The sequence below is a fragment of the Ictalurus furcatus genome, chromosome 18 (assembly GCF_023375685.1).
Source record: "Ictalurus furcatus strain D&B chromosome 18, Billie_1.0, whole genome shotgun sequence".
Classification (NCBI taxonomy): Eukaryota; Metazoa; Chordata; class Actinopteri; order Siluriformes; family Ictaluridae; genus Ictalurus; species Ictalurus furcatus.
Window position 1 is genome coordinate 24,286,365 of NC_071272.1, and position 19,549 is coordinate 24,305,913.

Here is a 19,549-nt window from a genome sequence, read left to right on the forward strand (position 1 = left end):
GATTATAAGCCCCGCCTCCAAACGGTCTTTGATGTGGACTCGAGTATTCGGACCATGCGTGAAAAATGCCCTTATGTTAGTTTTGTGTTAATCTTGTAATGAGATATGTTTGATAAATGTGCCTATTCGAGATGTTTTTGCAGTGTTACGATAAAACGTAAAGATGAGCTCACTGAAATAGAAAATAAGTTTGTCTGCTGTAAGCTCTTAGAAGCACATAAGAGAATCAGAGCTCAGTCAGTGTACAAGCAGAGCAGTGCTATAGCTGGTACACGTCCTGCATAATAACTACGCAGCTGAATGCAGAGAATATCATACAAAGACAGAGCAACCTTTAATGATTTAAGGATCAAAAGCAAACCTCATGGTTTTTTGTTTTGTTTTTTTTGTATTGATGTATTGAGCATCCAGCCATAGAGTAATTACCTTCACAGCGTTCCGGTCTCAGGAAATGGCGTCTCCAGCAGGTTTTATCTAAATGAACTTTCCTCTAGTGTGTTTGGGCTTGAATATAATATTTCTTGCTTGTTTATTTTAAAATTATTTTTATTTTATTTTAGATTAGACAGGTTGCAGAAGCCGTGTTATGTTTGCTGATGCAATGCCTTGGGGTAAATATCTCAGTAGGGGATGCCAAGGTAATGCAGCAGAGACGCTGAAAAACAATAAAAAATAGATCATCGCAGCTTAACAAGGTTGGTCTTTCGATGATTATTTTATATCGTGCACGGAATATTAGAAAGCCGATACCGATTTACAACCCAGAACGGAGTGCTATCCTCCCACATCGCTCAGACTCTCAGTGGGATTTTATAGTGCATCAGGAAAGAGCATCTAAAATAAAATCAATGGTATTTGCATTGTGGGGATGTTTTAAAAGTGGTGGTGAAGTTATTTTCTAGCGGCGCTTTCCAGAAAGACTTTCGCGAAGCACGATTCGGACGAGTCTCTTCAGCAAGAGATCGCACCCACTGATTAACGCAACCTGAGTTAGAACTCAGTAGGTGTAACGTTACCATCAGTAAATCTAGCAGTGCTTCCGTTTAAAGAGCATTTACACCTAGGATGATTTGTTCATGTCGAGAGTCACACTGGACCTCACAGAAAAACATCATATCATTTTTAATAGTACATTATTTCCTTGTTTGTCATCAAACTGAGATTCTGACAAGGCAATGTACACCACAAGCTTTTCTATAAATGTAGTTTATACACATATATATCCGAATGCAGATTGTGTTTGTAAGTGCTGGTTATTTGTTGTCTCTGTGGTATTTTAATGTTGTAAAATGTCATTAAACATGCGGCACTGGAGCTGCAGAATGGAACAAGACAGTTTTGGCAGAACACAGACACTCAGGAGACAGGCTAAAGGCAAAAAGTGTGGAGTTTATTATTTTATTCTATAAGTGGAGGAAGGGGGAAGGTGAGGGCGTGAGGTGATTTCGTGGAGGCTGTGCGTAGCGCTGTCTTCCCGTCGTGGCGAGCAGGTCGGAGCAGGCTCGAGGCGGGACCCAGGCGCAGCGTGGTCAGGGAGAGTCGTCTTCTCTGTCGGCTTCCGTAGGAACCAAGGAGAGTGGACCCGATACCATCATTACCGGAGACGTGTCTCCCGTCTCTGTGCTGCTGCGGCCCGTTTATACTCTCCCGGCATCTACAGGAGGATGAGGAACTGCCGATCCACTCGTTGGCTGCCAGCCGTGTGCTGTCAACAGTCCAAAACCCGCGAGGTGCTGAAGCGGATTGGAACGTTCAGCACTCGGGTGGCAGTCTCGAGGCGAGGAGCGCGTCGGGTTTTGTGTGCATGTGGGCTGCATGCTCGCCGTCACACCGGTATAAAATGGAGATAGCTAAACTGAGTCACAACATTAATGTAAAGCATAATGATTTGATTTCGGTTGTTCAGCTGCAATTAAAATATAATTAACCATGAAGTAAATATATTTCACTCTTAAAAAAGTTTCGATCTCAATCACGGATATGATATTTCCTGTTCATTTCGGATCTTGTTTCTGATTGGTTGATGATGGTGAAACACGGCACTACACTCTAAACATTGCTGGGTTATTTTTTTTTTTACCAAAATGCCGGGTTGAGGCTTTTGGGTTATTTAATTGGGTGATTTTCTCAGTCTTGGGTAGTTTTGTGTAACCCAACCGCTGGGTCATTTTTACTAATGGTTGAATCAGTGCACCTCTCCCACACCCCGACGCATCAACCCAGCTCCTTGGGTCAAATCATCTCAGCGCCGACTGTTTGAATTCACCTCGGATGGAGGTAGCAGTTTTCACACAGACAGACTGTTCGATTTATTTGGATATATTTATCCATAAAAGCATTACTGTACACTAGAAAAAGCAAAAATGTGCGATAACAGTCCAGTTTACATGACACTAAGTGCACTGCTATCTTCTTTAGCTTTGGCGAACTTGTTTGTAACGCCCCCATATTAGTAACTATGGTTACTAAACATCTCCTTTGATCAAAATCTGACGTTTCCGTTTTAAATATATGACTTATTTGAGTCATTTACTTCAAAGTCTATATATAAACACCACTTTATCAACTCTAGCAATACATTTCTGAACACCTTCTTGTGTATAAATAAAGGAGACGCCATGGTGACGTATTTGTTTATCATGTAGTATATTTGACATTTCCCAAGGGTAAAAATAACCCTGAAAATATTAACCCATTTATGAAATAAAATTAACCCAGCGTTTTTTGTAAAAACAAAACCATCCTTTGAGTTGAAAAACAACCCGTTTTCTGGGTTAAAATGAACAACCCGACTTGACGGGTTAGTTTAGCCCAGAATGTGTCCTGTCCTGTATTTACCCAACTCTTGGGCTAAAGATAACCCAATTTGGGTTGTTTTAAACCCAGTGTTTTCTAGAGTGTATGTTAGACAAAGTTTTGTTTTATGACGTACTTGAAGTGCTTGTGGTGCAACCGCAATCGTACACTGTGCTAGTTTTAAACCCTCAACGCATGGTTTAGGCTTACGATCAAATTTAACATCAGCTGGTGGAACAGGTCACTGCTAAAGTTATAATCCATCACAACCTACTTGTTATTATAACACTTAATCTACATTATGTAATCGTTCCCATAACTTTTATTTATTTAACGGTAACACGCTCTACGTTATAGTTTGCAGTTGGCGTCAGACCCAAGACTGAGCCCTTGCGGATAGTTTCATATCACAGGCATTATCAGATCCAGATTGTTATAGCAGCATTAGAAGTGACTCTAGCTTTGTGAGCTAAATCCCTCTGCATGGTGCGGCAGTTGTGTGCTCAGCAGATCAGATCAGAGCCGCGCTACAGTACTGATCAGCCTGATAGAGCTGGGCTTAACACCAACATACAGGACTTAAAGGCTTCTGTGGGATTTCAGAACGTTACACTCACAGAGCTGTGGGCTGAGTTGGGTTCTGGTTTGCATTGTACTTGCATAAATAATGAGAACTGAATAGTGCACAGAGAGTGGTGTATAGGCCATGATAGACTGTCTTCGCTGGGGCTTTGCTCTTTCTCATGGTGAGGCGAGATTCCACAGTCCAAGCTGGCGAAGGCTACTGTTCGGACTGTTTGGATTCAGGCTAGCCGTGAGCAGATGAAAGTTCTCATGAGAGATGAGGTGATACCGGAGTTCGGTAACTGCTCGCTGTGTGAGATGAGGAGTGCACAGCGGTGCCTCAGTGTTTAAGGCTTTGGTCTGCTGATCGGAAGGTTGTGAATTAAAATTCCAGCATTGCCAAGCCAGCACGGTTTGGACCTTAATCAAGGTCCTTGACCCTCAACAGCTCAGTTGTACCTGGATTCAACAGAAGGTCGATTTGGATAAACGCATCAGCCAAACAAGTCATATGTAAATGTAGGTTCGCTAACTCATCTCTCGCACTCATCTTCTGAGAAATGCTTCTGAAGCGTGAGAAGAGTTTTAAGACTGATTAGGGGAAGGATTAGGAAGAAGTCCCACCATCACGACGCACGCATGTCAAGTCTTCTAGGCTTAATGGAACATTTATTCCTGCGGGACAGATACAGAAAGAATGCTGAAAGAGAACCCGTGCTTCACATTTATGTGCATTTTATTTGTAACGGACGCGGTTGTGAATGTAACGTACATTTGTTTTGTTTTGTTATTTCCGTCTCCATCAGTGGGTCAGATAATCATTCTATTTTGGATGTTCGCTGACTGTTTTCTTTCCCCAGACCACTTATGCAAATGGATTTCAATATTTAAAATTTAATTGGACCGTAATTAGACTTCATCAGATTAGTTTTCTGCTGAGGTTCGCTCTTTGGGAAGATTACAATTATATATACAAATGAAACAGGGGTGGTTTCGAGTCGTGGTTCTGTCTTACGAATACACCCCACACCCCAATCCCCCTATAAGTCATTGATATAAAGATGAGGAATAATGGATGGGTGTGAAGGTCACAGGAGGAGAAAGAAGATTGCGGGGTGGGGGGGGGGGGACTGGAATGCTACAGAGAAATTCACAGAGTGCTTCCTTCAAGGATATCATTGAAGAGACTGCGAGAGAAGATGTTGAAAGGGTTTGGCTGGGAGGAGGGGGGGAGGGTTGATGGGGAGAGAGAAAGTCAATTTTTTATTTGCAGCGGTGATGTGGTGGTAATGAAGAGGAATGAAACAGCTGCCACTATGGCCCGCTGTCCTTTAGTGCCTCAGCCACAGAATGAAGCAAAAACCAAATGCCTTGACACACCTCACATGAAACCAGATGGGGACACATATGTCTCATGTCTGGCAGTGCACAGCCTTTTAATGTTCACTGCAGTATCCCAGAATTGATTGTGTCCCCACAGGGAACCCAGAAATCCACTCTATAGGTGGCCTAAATATCGATTATGGTGGATTGCTCTTTTTCTCTCGTGGTGATGTCATTTCAACTACTGTGACTAAAAGTATTTAATTTGTCACTAATGGCAGTTCTACCCTTTTTTTTTCATTGGGTTTAATGACCAAAAGCACATGTTGTTCAGGTTGAATCGAAATGATCATGAATCTTGGATCTGAATGTAAGTTGTTACTTTTGAATATTCGTCCTTTCAGTCATCTTCAGTATCCGTATATATTAATTTTAATCCTGGAAATGCACATACAATCACACACATTCACACTTAGGGACAATTTAGTGGAACCAGTCTGCATGTTTTTGGACACTGGGAGCACAATGAACCTGGGATACTGTTGAATAAAACAACTTTAAACATAAGCTTACTCCACTGATTTATGATATATGATGCAGCACTTAAACATCTGTTGAGGAACCTATTGAAGAATTTTTCATGCCTTATTGCTTGTAATGATGTGGTGATGAAGGGACGGCAGCACAGATTCAGCACGGTCTTGTTATCTTTCTTGTCCTCTCTCTCCCTCTTTCCTACACCCCGTCAAAACACTATCCATCATTCACGCCATTTATTTGTGGTTCAGTAGAGTATGAATGTTTCACTATTGTCAGTGGTGGTATTACATGAATGTGGTAGAAAGTCTGGCGAGTCTTACAATCCTGCTAATAAACACCCGATTTGTGTTGCCTAATTCAAGAGAGAAGGACCACCAAAAAGCAGGCTTTAATTAACTTTAATTAGATATGATAATGGAAATGTCAGTCCACAGAGAAGCATGCTATGGCATCTGTCCTCCAAATCAAACCGACATTAGCTCCTATTGTCCCACTTATTCTGGTTTCCTTGGCTCTTGGGCACATTATCTCCCACACACACAAATGTAAGAAGTCAAATTGTGTATGTCCTTGTCAGGGGGAGAGGCCTACAGTACATGTCCGGCTACTTATTAAAATCACTAGGCCTCTGTGCTGCATGACAGCGTTGATTGGTTGCCGCCTAGTGAACCAGAGGAAATGAAGGGTTTCGGATGATATGTCCTTGTGCAGTATGTGTTGCGAAACAACAAATTGCCAGCTAATGAAGTGTGTATCAACTTGGCTGGCTCCTGACGCAGTACTCCTCCTCGCTGCCGTAAAGACAATTTTCATCATGTTTTAATTTCCCCTTGTCCCCCGAACAAGGCCCTGTAACTACTCCATGCGACGGAGATCAGCCTTTTGATCAACATCACCTTATAAAGTGCATGAGGTCATCTCAAGAAGTTGACTGTAACGGTCTCAATCTCAGCAGCTGCATGCCACGCAGCAGACCTTGGCTATGCATGAATGTGAACAATTTAGTGGTACACTTGCCCCTTGGCAAGGTCAGCATGCGGTAATGTAAAACAAAACAAACAAAAGTGCAGCTCGTCAGCTGAAGGACCCTCGCCTAGAGCTGCCTTTGCTTTAAGTGGTGCTCAGTGAGGTCAGTGACGTTGGGTAGGGGAGCAAACACGTCTCAAAACTCTGCTTGGGACCAACCCTGTAAAGCTCGACAATAATACCCTTCAACGGTTTGTCATTTTGCACAAATCGTGAATGCAGGTGGTACATGCCCGTTCAGATCGCTTTAATTTTCCAGCAATTCGTAAGGCATCTCATAGTGTACATGACATCAATGGTGTGCCGTGATTGGTTAGGATCTCTTTCGGGATCCCTGTCTGTAAGATGATGCCTGTTTCAGGATTTTGCATCGTATAGTCTACGTAAACGAAGTGGCACCCGTCATGCGGACCAGTCCGTACTAAAGTGATAGCGGAAGTGCATGTACATTCTGTGTGATTCTGAGGTTTCACTATTAATTCACCGGGGAATGTCCGGCCAACGTAAAAGAACCATGGGATGTAATGAGCCAGTTCAACCTGTATTCAATAATGTCAAAATGTAGGAAAGTTAACATGAATCCATCTTCTCCCAACGGATTGTTCCCAGCTAATTGACGACATTCTATCTGTCAGTCACACATGATAGATAGAAAACATGGTGGTGTCAGAGGATAACCCACCAAAGCCTGGTGTGTACCCCCTTGAGTATTGACAGGTACTTGGGTCTGGATTGGGGGGAGGATCTTGGACTACAGAGACCCTGAGATCCACCTCCATTTGAGGAAAGCCAGAGCAGAAGAGTTGTGCTGTTGGCCCTGTACCCACTCTGCTGTCCCTGACCGGAGCCAGGTGATGAATTGCACCAGCAAATTTTTGTTGTCATTGGGCTTATGTCCCGTCAGCGTTCCGTCACTACAGGATCCGCAATGTATTACACAAATTTGCCTTTAGAAAATAAGAGAGGTTTGTTGCTACAGAAAAGTATGTAGCCAGCACTTCACATCAAAGCACTGAGAGAAACATGAAAGCAGAGATATTGGGATTTTCAAGAATGTAAAGGAAACTGCTATTCAATCAAAATTCCACACAAAATGGAGATCTTCCCGTGTTCTTGCCCTTCCAGTGTCTATCTAGGTAAGTGTCTAATTGTACCTTCCTTTAAGAAGGAGGTATGTTAATAACAGTGGGGTTTTCAAAGTAATTTTACAGCAAAACTTCGATACATTGATACGTATTGTGTCATTAGTGTAAAAAGCGAGTACGTGTTCACAACAGGACGTGTCGTAGAGAGCGAAAGCTCATTAGTATTTTACACTTCCTGCATACTTATGAGTGCGTTGTTGGGTTCTTCAACACTACACTAATTGTGCAGGGTCAGTCATGACAAAGCCCTTGATTTGATTTGAGGATGCTCATTATGTCGTCAGCTCTCTGCTGTTCTCGTTCTCCGTTGCACCTCTTGTTTCACTGGGGAGTCAGGACCCCAGCTAGAGTTAATTGTGCTGCATATTTAAAATAATTAAGGAAAGGAAGGTTGACCGCATAGTTAAGACACCATTTCCGATTCACGGTCAAAACCCAAAATAATGATTGCTTCAGAGCTGTATTTAACACTGAAGCAGCATTCTTTCATCATCTTGGACTTCCATTTTGTCACGCGTTCAAACACACACATACACACACATACACAGACTTGGTGAATTTGCGAATGTCTGGTGCATTACCAGGCTGTACAAATCACTGACGGATCCGAGTAATAGTCGGATAAGTGAGCGAGTATTTCAGTCGCAGGAAATTGGATGTATTAGGAGGTTGAAGATGAGAGGAAGTTGCAGCAGACATTTCATTATTTACTTCTTGTTGATCTGAGGTGATTTGTCATACCTGTGTCCCTCACTGCAGGAGCAGCAACAGCATAAAATTGTTCAAAGTATAAAAGATCAAAGATTATATCAAGCTGTTATTCCCTCTATATTCTCCTTTCTTTATTGTCCACATCACCAGCACTTCCTGCCTCGCCTTTGTTTCGCCGTATCCATTTTTCTAGCTGTTCTTCCCCTCATGTATTGCTTCAGCCTGACTCATCTTCTCTTATATCATCCCTAACAGGCCAAACTTGTCACCCCCTAACCTTTACTTTATCTCGCACTTCTCCTCACTCTACAGGGCCGTCGCAGGGCACAGAGAGCCTCTTCCTGATGACAGCAAAGACAACATCACCATTTTTACTCGGATTCTGGACCGCTTGCTGGATGGCTATGACAACAGGCTGCGCCCGGGTCTCGGAGGTCAGCCGCAAATTTGTGTCCCGATTCTTCTTCATGTCCTCCATATTGTCCACTTTGTGGCCTAACAGTAGAACGGTGATGGATCGGTGTAATGACCCATCTGCGGATCGACTCCCTGCCGAGCAATCGCAGCACAGCTCCCTCTCTGAAACGTACAGCCATAGCAGATTGACATTTTAAAACAATTCAGTTGTTTTTTTTTTTGTTTTTTTTATCATGACGATGACTGTGCATTTTATGTTAATTAACAACAGTGGAGAAAATAAGGAAAGTAGCACAGGGCAAAACTCTCTGTAGATCACTTACAACTCCAAAGGAGGTCCTGAAAACGGGATCCTTTTAGCTTTCTGGTGATGTGATTTAAGATTTCGTGGAGAGTTTCCTTAAAAAAAAAATAGAGAAGGGAAAGTTATCACGAACATATTCAGCTCACAGATCCTTCAAATCCCCTTCTGACCCGGTTCTACACATATAAACTTCAAAATGCCAATCAGAAACTTGGCTTTAATTAACCCCTGTGACAAAATTATCTATCTATCTATCTATCTATCTATCCATCTATCTATCCATCCATCCATCCATGGTGCGGAAGAGCTGACGGAATCACATGACAGTGCCAACATGGCGGATGTAGTACTTCCGGATTGCATTCATACTACACACATATACGATCAGTACGTACTGTATCAACAGCCGAGCAGTAGGTACTGAATCGAATGCAGTAGGTAGTGTCACAGTACGCGATTTCGGAGGTCACATTTGACGTGAACATTAACTGAAACCTGTATCTTGCCACGCGATTGGCTGATTTGGATAATTGCATGAATGAGCAGGTGTCCTTAATAAAGAGGACAGTGAGTGTATGTGCACAGTAAATGTTAATCTACAGTATATTAAACATGTCTGTTTTACTTCCAGGACGTAACACTATAAAATGCTCTCCCCATCCCCCTGACCCCCTTTAATGGGGGTGTAGGGGTGTGAATACTTATGCAAGGCATTTTGCAATGGTTTGGATTTGTTTACTTCCATAGTCCCCTTCTTAAGCACTGCCTGTGTCGCCTTTTATGGTAATGATCTTACCAGATGAGGCGTGATAAAAACATTAAACGAAACCAAAGCAAACACTAGCTTACACTTTTCCCATTTCCTTCTTTTTCTTTTCTTTTCTGTTTTTTTTCTCTCCTTACTATTGCTCATTAGTCTGCTGCTGTGATAGTAACCCACTCAGTCATTAGGAACATTCTTCAGACTTTCTTCTGTGATACATTTCCTTACATCTCCGCTTTATACCGAGAAACGTCAGAAATTAGAACAGCATAACATTTCCGTAATGGTTTTCATATCCGTGCCTTATTTCTCTTTTCTGTCTGATCAGAGAGCGTGACTGAAGTTCGGACCAACATCTACGTCACCAGTTTCGGACCGGTATCGGATACAGACATGGTAAGATGTGGTTTTGTTGTTCGTTATACCTATATGTAGACATATGCAGCATACACTATCTTCTGAAATAGTTCAGACTAGAAACAAACACCTGAATGTGTGAGAATTGAGATGTTTCTACTCGCCCTTCAAATGAATTCAGTGCACGTTCGCGTGTCAAATGCTGCACGCAGGAAAAGACACCGTGCAGAGGTTTTTATTTTTTCCTTCTTCTTATCCTTCTCTCTGTCCTGATGAGTGTGATCTTTTGTTATAAGATCATTTAAGAGAGAAGGTAATTGGTAACGAGGCAGGACGGAGGAAATATATGCATCTTAATCATACACACAATTGGCTCTGGGACGCGAGATGAATCACCACAGCTGTGTGGCAGCACTTTGTATTCAGGATGAGACTTAATGGTGAGAAGAAGACGGTACAGTCTGTCACGTTATATGGAGCGTAAAATGATACTTGAATTACAAAGCGATAATTAGCCAGGTTAACATTAACATTAATCAGCCTTGGAGATGATGAAAATAAGAAAATAAGGCATGCATGTTTCCTTATGGTTCTAGTTTTTTAAAATTTATCTGTTTGTATTTTTGCACCATCTTTCCAGAGCAATTTAAAACGAGGCTAATTAGCATGATATTATATCATATCCTCAGAAACTTAGATTACAGATGCATCTCAGTAGCCGTATGTTTTCCTCTCAGCATTCCTCTCAGCAACTCTAGCAGAACGTCGAGCAACCTCGGATCCACCGTTATTCCATAACAGGTCTATAACCGTAGATTTATATGAATGGGCTACTTCTAATATGTTATAGTTCCTGAACTAATAGCTCATGTAAAAGGACCTTGTATCGTATCATGCTGTATATCGATATGGGGAAGAATTCTGGTAGGATATGTTTCTTTAAGATTTATGGAAGGAGTCTCCGGTATCAGAGACAGAGTAGTTTACGCTTGACGGTTTTTTAGTTAACATGACGAGCTGATTTTTTTGTTGAGATGACAGGACGGTGTTAGTCTGCAACCTTGGAGTGTTAAATTAAAAATTGTCACCATCATCACCATCATCATCACCCATACCGGGGCATTGGCCGCAAACGAGATCTCTCCGGGCATTTCGATCCCGGGCCATTTGTTCCACTTGTCCGCAGATGAGTCCCGATTTCATGATATCTGCCTCCGGGTCGCGACACCAGGTGTTCCTTGGTCAGCGTCTTTCCCTTTTACCCTGTGGGTTCCAGGTTAGGGTTTGCTTACTATGCTGGATGAAGGTTTGCGGAAGGTGTGGCCAATCCACCTCCAGCGCCTTTGGAGAATCTCGACCTCTACTAGCTTCTGTCCTATTCACCTCCAGAGGTTTGGGGTTTCTGATCGGGTCAGGCCGGCGGATCGGAAGGATCCTTCCGAGGCAGGTGTTGGTGAAGGTTTGGATTCTTTTCACGGTTAGGACGGTGGTTCTCCATGTTTCAGCTCCGTAGAGTAGCGCAGGCTTTACAGTGGTCGTAAGGATCCTGCTCTGGATGTTGGTGTTCAGGTTTGTGGCATCCAAGATGTTCCTCAGCTGCTGGAAAGCTGACCTTGCTTTGCCTATTCGTGCTTTTACAACAGCATTTGTTCCTCCCTGCTTGTCGATGATGCTGCCACGGTAAGTGAAGCGCTTCACCTCCTTTAACCTTTTAGTGTGATGGGGACTGTATTGTCTGTTTTGATCTTTAACACCTTGGTCTTCCTTCTGTGGATGTTTAAAAATAAATAATTGTAATCATTTGCAAATCCGTGAGGTGTACAAGGCATAAAACAGCGCAGTCCGTCTGTTAACCCAGCTAACCCTAACCCCAGTGCAGTCTGTCTGTTAACCCAGCTAACCCTAACCCCAGCGCAGTGCGTCTGTTAACCCAGCTAACCCTAACCCCAGTGCAGTCTGTCTGTTAACCCAGCTAACCCTAACCCCAGCGCAGTGCGTCTGTTAACCCAGCTAACCCTAACCCCAGCGCAGTGCGTCTGTTAACCCAGCTAACCCTAACCCCAGCGCAGTGCGTCTGTTAACCCAGCTAACCCTAACCCCAGCGCAGTGCGTCTGTTAACCCAGCTAACCCTAACCCCAGCGCAGTGCGTCTGTTAACCCAGCTAACCCTAACCCCAGCGCAGTGCGTCTGTTAACCCAGCTAACCCTAACCCCAGCGCAGTGCGTCTGTTAACCCAGCTAACCCTAACCCCAGCGCAGTGCGTCTGTTAACCCAGCTAACCCTAACCCCAGCGCAGTGCGTCTGTTAACCCAGCTAACCCTAACCCCAGCGCAGTGCGTCTGTTAACCCAGCTAACCCTAACCCCAGCGCAGTGCGTCTGTTAACCCAGCTAACCCTAACCCCAGCGCAGTGCGTCTGTTAACCCAGCTAACCCTAACCCCAGCGCAGTCCGTCTGTTAACCCAGCTAACCCTAACCCCAGCGCAGTGCGTCTGTTAACCCAGCTAACCCTAACCCCAGCGCAGTGCGTCTGTTAACCCAGCTAACCCTAACCCCAGCGCAGTGCGTCTGTTAACCCAGCTAACCCTAACCCCAGCGCAGTGCGTCTGTTAACCCAGCTAACCCTAACCCCAGCGCAGTGCGTCTGTTAACCCAGCTAACCCTAACCCCAGCGCAGTGCGTCTGTTAACCCAGCTAACCCTAACCCCAGCGCAGTGCGTCTGTTAACCCAGCTAACCCTAACCCCAGCGCAGTGCGTGTGTTTTTCCTTATTCATCATAACCGCTACAATGCTGCTTGAAAGTTTGTGAAACCTTTAGAAATGTCTATATATCTGCATAAATATGACCTAAAACATCATCAGATTTTCACACAAGTCCTAAAAGTAGATAAAGACAACCCAATTAAACAAATGAGACAAAAATATTATATGTTCTCATTCATTTATTTATTGAGGAAAATGATCCAGTGTTACATATCTGTGAGTGGCAAAAGTATATAAAAGAATATTTCTAAATCCATGAGGCCAAATGGGCCGCTTGTGAATGTAGGTTATTTCTGCATCATTAATTTTTGTCTCCTCTTTTTGTTTTCGGCTTTTATTTTTTATCTTTTAACACCCCCCTCCTCGCCTCCCCTCCATCTATTATTTGTTTGTTTTGTTAGCACTCTTCAGTTATTGCATCATTCTGCCTCACTCGCTCAGACTTCCTTCTTGCAGGCTTTGTGTCTGATGACTCTGGAGTGTTGAAAGTGACACGAGTCTAATCTAAACCAGGTGCTATGTTGAGCCCTGATGCATGCTGAGGGTGTCGGCGCCAGTCAGAGGCTCGCCCCAAGAGCCCGGCTAATTCTCGGCTCCTTTCAAAAGTGCACTGTAGAGCAAAGCTACTGCTGACATCAGGAGGTTTAACGTCTCCTGGGCCGGGACTGAATTAATAAAAAATAAAAAATAAAAAGATTTTTTATTGCAAGAAAAAGAAGCAGGGTCAGTGTTTTCCTGCTTCCCCAGACTCTCCCCCCCAAAAAAACCCATATACTGTTTATGTTTCTCTCCAAATTATTCTATATGAACTTCACTTCAAAACAAAGTGACATATATGAAATTAAAAATAGTCCCTCTGACAACACAATGCTGTATAATAAGCCTGTAATACTGCAGTGGATATTGTTAAGCAAGCATCGTCTGTCAACATCCGTCACAATCTGTCTTTACTCAGGATATACACTCCTGAGCCACTTTATTAGGAACACCTGCGCATTCGTGCTGTTATCTAATCCGATGCGTAAAATCTTTCAGATACAGGTTTCAGTTAACATTCACACTAATGCACGGTGCTGGCTTTCCACTGCGTATAGTACCGGGTACCCGGTACTTTTTTTAGTACCACCTTGCTCGAGGTTCCGAGCGAGCCGAGCCGATACTAAATGTGAGCCACGCACTGAAGAAGTAGGGAATCTGCAGTATCTTCCTCCTGGATTCTCCTTAACGAGCGGTTCTGTATTGTGCCCTGAATAAATGTGTGTCATTTGATTCATACTTTACGTACGATAAATTGTGTATGATTTATCTCATTACAGATAAAATTACAACAAAGGTTTCTGTCTTGGATTTGTACCTCTCGCTCATTACCGATTTCCAAGCAGGCGTTCAGCGGAGTCTAAATCATATTGAGCACTGCGTCGGTTCTAGAACGCCGTTATTGTACATCCTTAATAGGGTTCAGTGAACAGGAAAGGCGTTTGGAATACAGCCTGAGCGTGTATTTGTACAGGGCTTCCATAATACAACATTAACGTTATGCAGTGGAAAAGTAAAGCGAGCTGAGTCGAGTCGAGTTGTACCGTGCAGTGGAAAATTGGCTTAAGCAGCAGAATGAGGGAAATTATGATTTCCGTGACTTTGCTGGTGTCAGATTAAATATTTCAGAACACGCTGATCTCCTGGGATTTACAGTACACGCACAAATCAACAGAATGATGCTAAAAACAAACAAAAAATCCCTCCAGAAACGTCAAAGGAGAGAGCCCAGATGGGTTCTAGTTGACAGGAAGAGTCCGGTAACTCAAATAGCCACTCTTTACAGCCGTGGTGAGCAGAAAAGCATCTCAGACTTACCACAGCTGAAGACCACATCGGGTTGCTCTCCCGTCAGCCAAGAAGAGGAATCTGAGGTGAGGCTACAGAGTGCACAGACTCGCCCAAACGGGACAGACGAAGATGGGATCTTTCCAATCTTCAACTATGACTTCAACGTGACTGAGATGACTTTTCTTTTCACATTGCACAGGTGTTCCTAATAAAGCGTCCGGTGAGTGTATAAGCAGAAAAATTAAACAAGGACGGGTTGGAGGCAGGTTAACTGGCTACTGCATTTGTTGCAGAGATTTTGATTTCTCATAATTTGGAGCTGTTTTTCGCTCTTGTAGTATTTCATCTTTTTTGGGGGCAAGCATAAGTCTTAAAAGCTTAACCGGTGAAGTCTAACACGTGGCATCCACAAGAATTGATGTTGTGTTGCCATGGCTACAAGTCATTATGTTGACTGATGTAAATCCAAGCCGTGTAGCTGCAAGGCCCTTAAGACTCGGAGTGTCTCTCCTGAACAACGTATTTATTTATTTGTTTATTTGTTCTGTTAGCATCTCCTGCTTGTTTACTGCCATTAGCCAGTCCTCTGCCTCTAACCATCTTTATTTCCATCTGACAAAAATAAAACATTTACACCGGTTACCAAACCACAGCTTCAGTTATGAATACACCGCAGTGGAATGCGCATGCAGTCTAACGTCTTCTGTAATCGTTTTTTATTTTAAAACCACGGATGTGGTAACTCCAGTGAGGCAGAGTAAACCGCAGTCACCGTTCTGTATCATAATCTTCAGGGCACCAGAGCCAATCCCCAAAGAACTCAATTTCAAATGTCACATAATCAGTATAAGTCATTAGTGCGGAGACGTCGATGGCTTACAGAGAAGCTAGCTGGGTGAAGACGTCTCATCTGACTGGATTAAACATGCACCGTCCATAGAGATAATCTGCGAATTCGCTCTTTGTTCCATTTTTATCTCATCATCTGCATCGTTCGAAGCAAATCCGGTTAGAAAACAACGTCCCTGGATCGTTCAGACCTGTCATAAACGTATCTGGTGTATTATTTTCCCGAGCGCTAACGATCCCCGCTCCATCGATTACTGACTTCCACGCAGGTGTGAGTCGATACGGCGTAATGATGAAACGTTAGAGTTGTAAATTAATTTCAATAGTGATGGATGTTCCTGACGTAGCTGTGAATAATTTATTTTCAAAGATCACTTCTCTTCTAAAAAGAAACTCCATCTCTCTGATCTGCGAATAGGAAAACCGCACACGTCTCGTTCTTTCGTTCCACAAAGAGCAATTCCCTTCGTTATGGACCGTGGTGATGATCGTCGCACCTGCCGGAATTAAACCTGGATATAATCGGTGATCGAGGTGACGAGGCTTCGTGATTAAAACCATATTTCTTACTAAACGCCTCCATTATCATCTCCGCTAAATCACGTACAATACACAGCTCGGCTGTGCAGAAACGCCACGGAAAAAGACGGCGTCGATTTCGGTTCTCTCATAACACTCCAGCATTGTACCTTTGTTAACACTCGAGCACTCTGATTAGGTTCCCGTTGGAAATCGCTGCTGGTTATGGGGATTGTAATTGTTTAATTGTAATAGCTTTACAACCCCCAGCCATTATTACAGCCTCCATAATGGTTTGTAAGGTCAAGGTCTATAATATCTGTGCAGTAACCACGCTGTTAGGCGCTGTGATAGAAAGCTTTCTAAGAGAAACTTTTCCATTTTAGCAACATCCGAAGCTCAGGCATCGGCAGCGACGTCGGACATTTTCTGTCCTCCAGTCCAACATACGCAGTCCCCCTTTATCCGGCTTGGAGAAATATTTTCTAAAAGATTTTCCCCTCCTTTCTGCCAGCTCACTGAATAATCAGAAATAATTGCCGCTTCGTGCCAGAATCCGAGAGTTCAAATTGCTGAACTGTTTGGAAAAGATCAGCGTAATGGAAAATTGCGTATACTGATTGTGTTGTCGCATTTTGATGCCGTCTGAATCAGTAAATAGAACAAAATGTTATTTCACACCCTCTCTGTTCTGTTACGTTATATTTCACTTAAATCTTGTTAATGTCTTGGGTGATATTGATTTTTGTCTTAACCAACAAACTAAAAACGAAGACAGGAAAGCGAGTGTTTCCAGCACGTCAGGTGTACGGAGAGTTGCGGGGGCGTTATATTATTAGCAGCCGTGCGGTCGGGAACTGCTTAGCAGGCAGAGACGATCACAAAAAGTCAGCTGGAGGATGGATTATTAGGTGATTCTGCAGTAATGTGAAGTAAACAGGGGGAAAAAGAGTACATTTTGGATACGATTTTACAAAATCCGGTGTCTAATGTTCATCTGCTGAGTGTTTGGACATGTCTGTCAAATGTGTTTAAGGTGGGAAAAAGCATTTCATCGCTTTCTAGTATTTCATCAGCGTTAACATGATTTGTAAAGTGTTAGTTTTGACACTTCGCTGTAGTCCTTGGGGGAAAATATGTGTATATATATATATATATATATATATATATATATATATATATATATATGTATATATTTTAGGTAAAATATTTCCGACTTTATTTTTCTTTCAATATAGTAACTGATGCTAACTATAAACCTGTTCGCCAAGTCGAACGTACACTGATGGATTTTATTTCACATTAATAAACTCGAAACATTCTCTGTGACAGAAAGCGAGAGCGCGACACGCGTCCGGTCAAGATCACGTGAGACGCTGGAAGAAGGCGGGGCTTCCGGTTCTTCTCGGCGAGATCAAAAAAACTGCTCAAATCATTCCAGAGTCATATTTCGCTTGGATCGTCTCCTGTTTAGCGTACTCTGATGTTAACCGGCGGACCCGATACGCTAAATGCACGAAAATTAGCAGGTCTGCTAATATAATATTAATGTAATATAATATAATGTAATATAATCAGAAGTAAATGTCACTGGATATTGTGACAGTGTAGAGATGAATAAATGATTATATTATATTATATTGCACTTAATATTAACTTCATGTCAGACCATTTCAGATGAATTATTTCTCTCGGTAGGCTCATGTACGACAAATGATTTACCTAAATTCTAACGTTATAACATCGTGAACTCAGCTGTGTGTCTCCTGTCTGCTTTATTTCTACACAACATGCCTCGTGAACACCTAAGTACCAACACAATTTGTGCGGTAGCTTGCATCCTATTTGTTGCTGTTGCACTCGCTTGTGTCAGTCTCGCACAGGCTGTGCCCTGCAGATAAGCACCGTGATGTTGAGAAACAGCGAGCCAGCGAGCTCAGACGGTGCACTTCATCCTCCCTGACTGCGCAGGCGAAGATATTCAAAACCCCCTTCAATTAGACCCGAAGCCAAAATGGCCGTGTTTAACAGACTCTCTGGGCTGCGTGGTGATATGGACGGAAAGAAACGAGCAGGCTGTGCGGTCTTTTTGGGATGCACTTGCTAAAATACTGAGGGATTTTTTAAAAATATAGAGATGCTAAAACACTGATTAGTAGTTGCTAAAATACGGCGTGCAGCACATTAAACAATCCTATTGCCTGAACAAATTAAACGGTAGAATGATAACGCTTCTTTTTAATTAATTGTGCAATGCTACAGCGGATCAGGATACAGTTACATCAACATCTTGGGGAATTACTAATTTGTTAGAGGAGCTTTCTGAAGCCATGCTTTAATTGCTTGTAGATAAAGAATATAGACCTCTGCATTATATAACAAAAGTAGAACGCACAAAAAAAAGGAAGAAAAGATTAGACTGTGTGGTGTTCTCTGCCAAGCATGAGCACGAGTAGGTGGAAACTCTGAGCATTTGTGCAAACAAATCAAAACCTCACATTGAATTACACACATACGACACTCGGTACGTTTAAATGGACGACAATATTCCGATATTAACCCTGTTAAGACGATACTCTGATTAAGAAACTAGCATGTAAACAGCGATTATTGATGACCTTAATCTGACTAAAGACGTACTCGATGTAAACACAAATCGGATTAAGACGTGTGGAGTATTTCTGTTTTAGTCGCATTATAGACACGTACACACCTTAATCTCACTATTAACGTCGTGTGGGAGTTGCGACAGGACACGTACACACACGGCAGCGCTCAACCGTTTGACGGCAAACGAGAGCATGACTGCGTCCCAAACCGCGTACTTACCTACTGTATAGTAGGCAAAATACGTGTATTTCTATATACTATATAGTAGGTAAGTACGCGGTTTGGGACGCAGCCCACGGCTTCAGTCAGTCGTCTATTTGCACGTATAGCACGACTAATAATTAACCGCACTCAAAGCTTTTGTAAAATTAAAAATGAAACACCCAAAAAACTTTATGTCGGTACGTGATATTCTGGAGGGACGTCGGACGGCGTGGCGTGGGGACGTAATGACATGTGGCGTTAATCGATCTCTGTTCTATAACATGTAAAACGGGAACATGAAAGGAGTATTCTAAAATACTCATGTAAACACCTTAATCAGAATACTGTCTTATTCAGAATAAGGTCAATAATTAGATTACTGCTGTCCATCATGTAAACGTAGTCGGTGATGAGGAATAGTGTGTTATTCCACTTATATCACAGCAACTTCATTTATTACCGAACGACACTTTTTAACTGTTAATGTGACGACGAGTTAGTTCCTGTTCTCGCGTACATTAAAGCAGCGATAAACAGTCGTTCCCTGACCAGCCCTCTCTTTAAATTCTCTCTCTTGAAGTTAATACGACAGAAAAAACTCCTTCTTCCTGAAGATTACTGACTGACACTGGAGACTCCTTCCGTAATTTTTAAATGACCATTTCCTGACTGAAAGCTTCACAATATCGACGATCGTATGTTTTACTTTGTTAAACAAAGTCTATATTAGTCTCGGACGATGTGAGTGAAGGGGCTGTTACTATAGAAACGATAACGTAATAGAAAGCGTCTCGTTAATATGTTAATCGGCTTACGGGTTTTAAAGGCAC

General features: G+C 42.7%; 1 protein-coding gene across 2 annotated transcripts in view; it reads left to right on the top strand.

Annotated features, from left to right (window-relative positions):
* Nucleotides 1–19,549, top strand: part of LOC128622059 (gamma-aminobutyric acid receptor subunit alpha-3-like) — a 92,545-nt gene that overhangs the window by 25,428 nt on the left and 47,568 nt on the right. Inside the window, exons 3-4 of one of the 2 annotated variants that reach the window (XM_053648256.1) lie at nucleotides 8,418–8,539; nucleotides 9,918–9,985. In XM_053648256.1, the coding sequence (XP_053504231.1) occupies nucleotides 8,418–8,539; nucleotides 9,918–9,985 (190 nt within the window). The remainder of the gene's footprint in view (nucleotides 1–8,417; nucleotides 8,540–9,917; nucleotides 9,986–19,549) is intronic. The other variant, XM_053648258.1, reaches the window with a different exon arrangement.